Source organism: Notothenia coriiceps, unplaced genomic scaffold (genome assembly GCF_000735185.1).
Source record: "Notothenia coriiceps isolate Sejong01 unplaced genomic scaffold, NC01 NC01_scaffold00011851, whole genome shotgun sequence".
Classification (NCBI taxonomy): domain Eukaryota; kingdom Metazoa; phylum Chordata; class Actinopteri; order Perciformes; family Nototheniidae; genus Notothenia; species Notothenia coriiceps.
The window spans coordinates 369,141-377,565 of record NW_011344552.1 but is presented as its reverse complement, the minus strand read 5'-3'; the positions used below and the strand labels follow the sequence as shown (position 1 = coordinate 377,565).

The following is an 8,425-nucleotide window of genomic DNA, read 5'->3' as shown; positions in this document are numbered from 1 at the left end:
TGCTATATTGCCTCAGATGTACTGCAGATTGTGAACATCTCACTCCATTCAGGTGACTTCCCCAAGGGCTTGAAAACTGCAGTTATTACGCCACTGCTAAAAAAGAAAACCCTCGATACAATGACAATCAGTAATTACNTTTATCGAAAGCATTATGTGCAATGATTCAAAAACACATTGGGATTCAGGATGATTTTAAAGGTTTCGTAGCAAAGAAGGGAGACTGGCGTTGATGAGAAAGTCTCCCTTCTTTGCTACGAAACCTTTAAAATCATCCTGAATCCCAATGTGTTTTTGAATCATTGCACATAATGCTTTCGATAAAGGACTGTCTATTGCAATCACTGATGATGTGTTTGTGTGTGTGTGTAGGTGTAACTCTTTCATGGGGAACTCGGTGGTGCAGAAGAAGCCTCAGTCCAAGCCAAAGAAGTCCCACCTGTCGGGACACAAAGGAGGCAGCAGCTCCAGAGAGCCGCAGCCCAAAAGACTGGAGGAAGTTTACAATGCTCTCAAACAAGGCCTGGAGTGAGTAACCCTAACACTGATTTACATTTATACTGCATATACACACTTCACTCATGTATTCCTCTTCAATACATGAACTTATCAAATGTTCTTTTAAGTTATTTAGAAAGAAGTGAGTTTAAATCCATGCATTTTAATATTCTCAAAGATTGATAATTTGCTTGTTTTTTTGTTTTTTTTAACCTCAAGTTCTTTTCTTTTTTTGTCCCCTAGTGAGTACCTTGAAGTTCATCAAACAGAGCTGGACAAACTCATGTCTCTGATGAAGGACATGAAGAGGAACTCTCGCTTGGTGAGAAGCTAATGCACACATTTTACAAAATAAGTGGTTTCTCTTTATTGTCAGTTAGATAAAAAAAGATGAATACCACTCTCATGTATCTACTGTAAATATTCAGTTACAGCCAGTTAGCTTAGCTTAGCAAAATCAAAGCTGACAAAAGTGAATCTACAGCACAAACAAATAGTTTCTTTTACATATGAAATGTAAGTAAAAAAATGAGCTTTTCAACCAAGTCAAGCTGGTTACCCCCCGTTTGCCAATCATTTAGCTAATCATCTACTGACTAGGTAAAGATTTAGCTTACATGCAAAGTAGTGCATCTCTCAGCACAGAAGCAAATAAGAGTAGTTTTCAAAATATAAACTGTTCCTTTAAACTCACTGTTTTCTCACTGAAGATTTCGTCTGTTTTATTTTCATATTTAATGATAATGCATCACATACAGTAATAATCATTGACTTTTGCGTTGTCGATCCACATATGACGAACACATTTAGATTTTTTTTCAATGCACACAGTAACATACACTTTGTGCTCATTCAGAGTAAAGGCTGCCACTGGAAAGTGTGTTTAACTAGATCCTTTTTGATGCCAGACAACTACAGTCTGCTTTGCATTTTATAAGCAGCCTCAGCTGTGCCGTTTTCTCTGCTAACTGTGATTGTGTGTGTGTGTTTCTCTCCAGGGAGTGCTGTATGATCTTGACAAGGTGAGTTGATGGAGGGGAGGGTCTGCTGTAACAACCGCTTCAAGTTCGCCGTTTGCAGGGGGGAATCTTTGATGTAAAAAAATCTAACGAGGAAGGAGAAAAAGCTACTAAAGGGGAAGGAGAGTGTAGAATTGAGGGGCTGAAGGATAAAGGAATAAGGGAAAAGGATGAAGGAAAAAGAGAGTGTGTGATGGGACAGGTGAGCTGGCTTGGGAGGGATTAGCTGTATTTTCATATAAAACAACAGATATCTCTGTTTAATGATCAGAATATGTCACTTTTTTACTAGCTTGCAAAGTGTGCCTCATTAGATCCTGCGTTATGGACATACAAATCAATCAGACTGCTTTAAATGACATGTAGGCACTAGTTAATGTGTGTTCTGTCTGTCTTTCTGCAGCAAATCAAAACCATTGAGAGGTACATGAGACGCCTGGAGTTTCACATGAGTAAGGTAAGAACTGATATGATGGACTTATATCAGTCACAAGACAACTCGTTTAGAATTTTGTTCCGAGTCTTTTGTCCGATTTGTTTTCTGCTTGGAAAACATCAAGTGCTGTTAAAGAGATTTGCCTTTAAGCCTCTCCACACAGTTATTCAGAAACCACAACACTGGTGCATTCTTCGGCCTCTCCTAAAACAATAGTTTGACGTTTTGGGAAATGCGCTTGTTTACTTTCTTGACAAGAGTCTGATGAAAAAATCAATGCCACTCTCATATCTGTTCTTTAAGTTTGAATCTACAGCCAGCAGCTGATTAGCTTATCTAGCTAAGCATGACGAGAGATTGGAGACAAGTATAATATGACAAATTAACAGAAGGGATTATATTTTGTTGTCTCTTTCACTCTGTGCCAGGATGTCGAGAACAATGAAACATCCTGTTTTGATGTAATTTTTGATGTTTGCAGGAAAATAACATATTTGGGTTTTCACTGCCAGCTGGATTAAGTTATTTTCACCCAAGAACATTCATTTATATAGATTTATTTTGTATCCGTTACACAACCTTTTTGTGGTGCAGAAATCTGTACATGCTCTTATCTGGTTCATGTGCTGACGTATTAGGGAAGTTTCCAGCTGTTTTCAATAGTTCAGGCGACAGGTTGCTAGGTAGGGAAACTTTTTTTCCCATATCCTCTTTTGTGGTCTCCACCCTGGTAGTCGGTTCTGGACATTAAGCCCCTCCATGGTGGCACGGCTCTGTGACATTTCTTCCACATCCCCTTTTTTGTAATCGGGGACAGCAGGCAATCAGAAACACACCGCCCAACAACAGCGCAGCTCTAAAGGTAACCATGGTTACCCCGGAGACAAAGCCTCTGAAGTCCTTAGGAGCACAGAGGAGACGTTTATCGGTGACCTGGACCCTTCATGTTCACATACATCCCGACGGACCATAAAACTCACCTTTGTCCAAAAGCAAACATGTGTACAGAACAACAGAGAAGAAGAAAAAGAGTCTGGACAGATTTGTGTGTTTCCGAAGGGGTTGAAGATGATACTGAATCTGGGTCAGGGCACCTGGTGGGTTACAGGGAGAAGTGATTGGCAGCGGTAAAGACGAATAATGAGAGGAGAGAGATGGAGGAAAACGTCTTGAGTCATTTGAGAATACATGATAATGCCTTAGAAACTAAGGGAAGTTATCTGCCTGCAACTTTGACCTTGATAACAGAGAGACGATTCAACGCTTGCTTTGTCTTGTGAGGTTGTCACAGGATTCAGTTAAAACAAACACACACTCAAAGCCTCTCCAGTTAGCATTCAACTTTACTCTGAAGATCTTCTGTTCTTTCAGACTCTGTGCAAAAATAGATTTGAACGCACTTGTAAATATTTGAAAGAGTGACTGATTCATCTTGTCAGGCAGACGAAAAGCGTAGAAGTTGAAGCGTAACTAAAAAGTAAGTTAAATCCAGCACTCCCTGTTCTCTTTCATTCTAAATATGTGGCAGTGCTTCTTATCCAAACCCTTGTCTTTTCATCTCCTGCCTGGCTTTATGTGGGTTATTGGCTGGAAATGAAAGAGTTTTAAATACACAAGAACTAATGATGACAGAAATGCACGTTGGATTCAATAATGAAACGTATGCCAAGTCAACAAGCAGTATTTGATAACCCTAGCCTGCCATATCAAAACACACACACGCATGCACGCACGCACACAGGACAGGTCCATTTTCCAAACCTCAGAATCAGCAGATGGAGACAGTCAGATCAATTGCTAAGCTAAGAGAATTGGCCAAGCACAAAGGCATCATGATCAGGAAATTAAATAACACGCACGCACTCACACACACACACACGCACGCACGCACGCACGCACGCACGCACGCACGCACGCACGCACGCACGCACACACACACGCACACACACACTCTCTCTGTCTCTCTCTCACACACACACACACACACACACACACACACACACACACACACACACACACACACACACACACACACACACACACACACACACACACACACACACACACACACTAACTCTCAAAGAGGCTATATGCTTGTAAAAGGAGTGGTACTAGTTAAGGAGGATTATTCTTTGATAATATTGTATGTTTTTATTCTGTTTTCAATCAGAGGTGTTTGAAAAGCTAGTTGTGTTTGTGAATAATACTTTTTGTTAAGCTACTCCGATAAAACAAAGATTGTTTATTACAGTTTTATAAAATCATTGTAAATGTTGGCTGATGTTGAGCCGTCTGAAGCGTATGTGCTATTGTGGTGCAACCATATCTATGTTTTTAGGAGAGAGATAGTGATGATTGGCCTGTAAAGAGGAGGAACAATCATCGCCTTATTATACAATTAGAAAAATCTGACGGAGTGATGAGTACCTCAGATATCAAAATTGCTGCCTCAGTAGAGCATGAGCAGAAAACGGATGATAAAACATGAATGTGTGTAAATCAAAGTTAGATGATCAGTCACTAAATATTTGGTAAACCGAATATATCTGAGTGTCTAAACAAAACATTGTCAGACAGATACAGAACATTGTGTATAATACTGGATCCAGATAAAGGCAGCATGTGTTTTTTTTTTACCCCATCTCAGAACAGGACAGTCAGTTATGTATTTAGTTGTGAGCTACAGTGTTCATGTCAGCGTTCCTGCTCAGGCCCAGGCCTTTCTCTTTGTGCTGGACAGCTGCCGAGAGGGATGACTTAACAATCATCCATCAGCACGTTGTTAGTGTATATGTGTGTGAGTGTGTGAGTGTGTCATACATCAGCCCCGTCAGTCTTTTGTTCCTGCTCGTGCTGCTGACTGCCTGCAGATGTCTACAGCCGTAATTGGCACACATGGAAATCGCAGGTGGCCCAACACAACCCCTATGGTGTGTGTGTGTGTGTGTGTGTGTGTGTGTGTGTGTGTGTGTGTGTGTGTGTGTGTGTCGCTAGTTTCAGCAGGGCATCATTAAAGAGATGAGTGACAAAGATTGAAGGTGAGAATAGCAGCTGCCAAGCACCTCCTCTTCCCACAAGGGAGAGGGAAATTGTGTGTTAATCAAGTGCCAAATTCAATCCAGAATGAGTGTAAATACTTTGCATGTGATTATTTTTTAATATAGGGACTCTACTTCCCTTGAATGCTAATCTGGCTACCAACACACGCCCACAGTTCCCCAGAGAGGGGCTTGTGTGTTTGATGCTGTTTGATGTGGCCCGCCTGTTTTAATCTGCTTATAATCACTCGCCCTCTGGCAGATAGTGTGTGTTTGTGTATACGTGTGTGTGTGTGTGTGTGTGTGTGTGTGTGTGTGTGTGTGTGTGTGTGTGTGTGTGTGTGGGTGTGAACCCAACATCCCACAATCCTCAATAATGGCCATATTTTAAGAGGATTTCTGCCATATCCTAAAGATTCTCTGCTCATATTTAAAATCCCACAGTTTTAAAGTCTGATATAGAGTAGACACAGACAAAATCCTTTAAAACCCCCAGTGATACTTCAGAAAAAAGCAAGCTGATAAACAAGTATTATTATTTTGCAATTTCACAAGGATTAGCTTTGGAGGGACTAAGATATGGAATTAAATGGATATTTCACCCTTTATACACACGATATTATCCTCAACCTTTTCATAATTGATTCCCAAATATATATTTTCCTATAATCCCTCACTGCTTCTATGAACTATTCATTTTTTGTCGTCTCACTGAACTGTAATTGATACAGGGAGTCTGGGTCCATTAGAGGTCTCAATGTAGAATACATTTACATTTAATATCTGTTCACATCTGGTAATTAAGAAGGGTCGGATGGTTTTTCTGTGGGATGAATTTAAAGCAGGGTTCTTTTGTATTGAAATGTCCTTTCAATACACACACTGGTGCCATATTTGTGATGGTAATTGCTTGTAGAAAAAGTAATTATTGCTATTGTTATAGAACAAATGTTACCAATGATCCATTATTAATGTTGGGGATGTTATGCATATGTTTGTATGTTCTTAATTTCCTTTTCTAATACATTTTAAACTCATCATATAATCTCATTTTTTATGTTGTCCCTACATGACTTAAAGACCAAATGCAATACAAAAGCTCAGGAAGACAACACAGAAAATATTAAATACACAGCAATGAAACTTGATGCGTGTATGCCAGAGAAAATATTACATGTTATATATAAAATATCTCTAAATGTTTTGAATTTAGATCATTGTGACCATCTGCCTGTGTTTAGGTTTCTGTCTTTGTTTGTGTATTGCCTTATTAAATTCACTTTTTTTTTCTGGGGTGAAATGCCCGAGGCGAGGCAATATGCTGACGGTCCTCTGGAGTGGCGCTTGGCTGACCCTCACAAGGACATTTCCTTGAAGGCAGCAAGGGGCCATTGTAATTGGGGACAAAAATGAGCTTAATTAGCTGATAATGATATGATTACTGATTGCCTGAGCAGAATGATGGCTATTCATCGGCCCTGTTTGTTCAGTTCCACTTTTGTCATACATCATTTTCTCCAAATGAATACCTTATTGTAGTTGTCTGCTTTTATATACAGTAATTTAACATCTCTTGACTTAATAAGTGCAAGTTAACTTGGATGAAATTCTTTCTTTTGGAAAATTGAGTCACCTCTCTAGTTTTTGTTTGTTTTATGTAAACAAACTTGTTTAAAAGCTGTCGATGTTGGCTCTGAATCAGCTCTAGATTAATCTGAGAGCGGAGAAGAACAGTTGTGGTTGGAGGGTATTTTATAGCTGGCTCAGCTCAGCTGCTGCAGCCCAGCCACATACACCACATACCACAGACAGGGTGGGTCCCAGTCGGGGGTGGGGGAACTGGTTGGTTTGAGGTGGAGTTGGTGGGATTGGGGTGTGGCTTTTTGTATGTATGTGTGACCAGATATGTTATTTTAACATCAACAGTTTCGTTACTCATCCTCTTGGACAGAAACATCACATTTTCACCAACTGAAACATTCATGTGCCCACCCACCACAACAAAACCATGCTCTCTCTATACATGTAAAAATGTCCACAAACAAAGGCAGTGTACAGTTCACACTCAAAGATACAAAAACAAACACACAGAAGCTGTTAGTACGGCAGGAGCCCAAATGGCCCATTTTCTCCCACTTCTCCCTAATGAGTTCCATAAAGAGCGCGAGGCATCAATATTTCAGCGTCCTCGTCAGGCAGCCTGCAATATTTCCTTTTGATGGGGCGCACCAGAGGTGTTTTGTTTTGCACGGCTGCCACTTCGATCAGATGTGAATTCAGGGAAGGCAGGAAATGATGGAGACAGGATGCGGAAAAACTGGACTGCTGGTGAATTGTGGTTTCTTTGAGATGACTCGGCAAAATTAGAGAATGAATGGACCCCTAACTATGTTTGGACTCTTAATTATGTTTTGGACATTTCCAAGTTTAACTGGTGCAGTTGTATTATACATTGGGATTGCACTAAGACTTTAGGCAGAAATGTATTCGTACCCTACTTTCCATAGTCCAACATGACCCCAACACATCTAGTTTTGATCATAGACTACACAAGAAGTTGATATAGTCAATGTGATGTCACCCATTTGTGACATATTTTGGCAACCAACATTGGCACAAGATGATGGACCAAAGTACAATTTTAATTCTGAAAAATACATTTTCAGGTGACCAAAATGTTTCAGTTAACTTGAAAACACATTGAGAGAAAAAGAAAAAACATTTAAGATATTCATAATTATTCAGAATCTTGTAAGATCTAGGAAAGTAGCCCACAGAGTTCAGACCAAACAATTCACATTACCTTTCCAGAAAAGTCCCCGTTGGGTTAAATTAATCTATTAGTGTTGTGGTTACAACATAATCTTATCTTGATGACTCATTCCAGTTGAAACTCCAACGTTTCAGCTCCACAGTAAGGCGGCAGGATGTGGATGGACTCGTTCCCTCTCCCTGTGGGTTTTGGGTTAGATCAGGCTGTTGCTGCAAACTGAAATCGGGCAGACGTCTCCAAATGAGCTCTAAACGCCGTCTGTTGTTCCCCCCTCTTTGGGAGTGTCCCACTGGGCTTGCAGCCACTGGAGAAAACAGTCACACTGATACATAGCAGCTGTATCTGCTCACTGCTTTCTCCTCTGTGTATCTCTGTCTTGTCTCATTTCTCTTGATAACTGTCCTTTATCTATATCTGACTTTCTCTTTCATTATTTTTGCTATCAACCCGTTCGTTATCTCTACCTTTACAGCCTCTTTTCTTTTTCCTGGAGTCTGAACATTGTAAAAGTCACATTTTATTTAGACACTCTTTATATACCGTAATTTTCGGACTATAAGGCGCACCTGAATATAAGCCGCAGCAGCGGCATACCACTCTCGGTTCCACTTTTACTTTTGCGCGCTACCTGTCTCACTCTTTTCCGGCCTCCAGCTTTTCC

The 8,425-nt window shown here is 40.3% G+C and overlaps 1 protein-coding gene across 1 annotated transcript in view; it reads left to right on the top strand.

Moving 5' to 3' along the window:
* The first annotated feature begins 376 nt into the window (after nt 1-376).
* Nucleotides 377-8,425, top strand: part of ripor2 (RHO family interacting cell polarization regulator 2) — a 20,516-nt gene continuing 12,467 nt past the window's right edge. The window contains exons 1-4 of the mRNA XM_010772996.1: nt 377-528; nt 742-820; nt 1,497-1,520; nt 1,921-1,974. Coding sequence (XP_010771298.1) covers nt 386-528; nt 742-820; nt 1,497-1,520; nt 1,921-1,974 — 300 coding nt within the window. The 5' untranslated portion in view covers nt 377-385. The remainder of the gene's footprint in view (nt 529-741; nt 821-1,496; nt 1,521-1,920; nt 1,975-8,425) is intronic.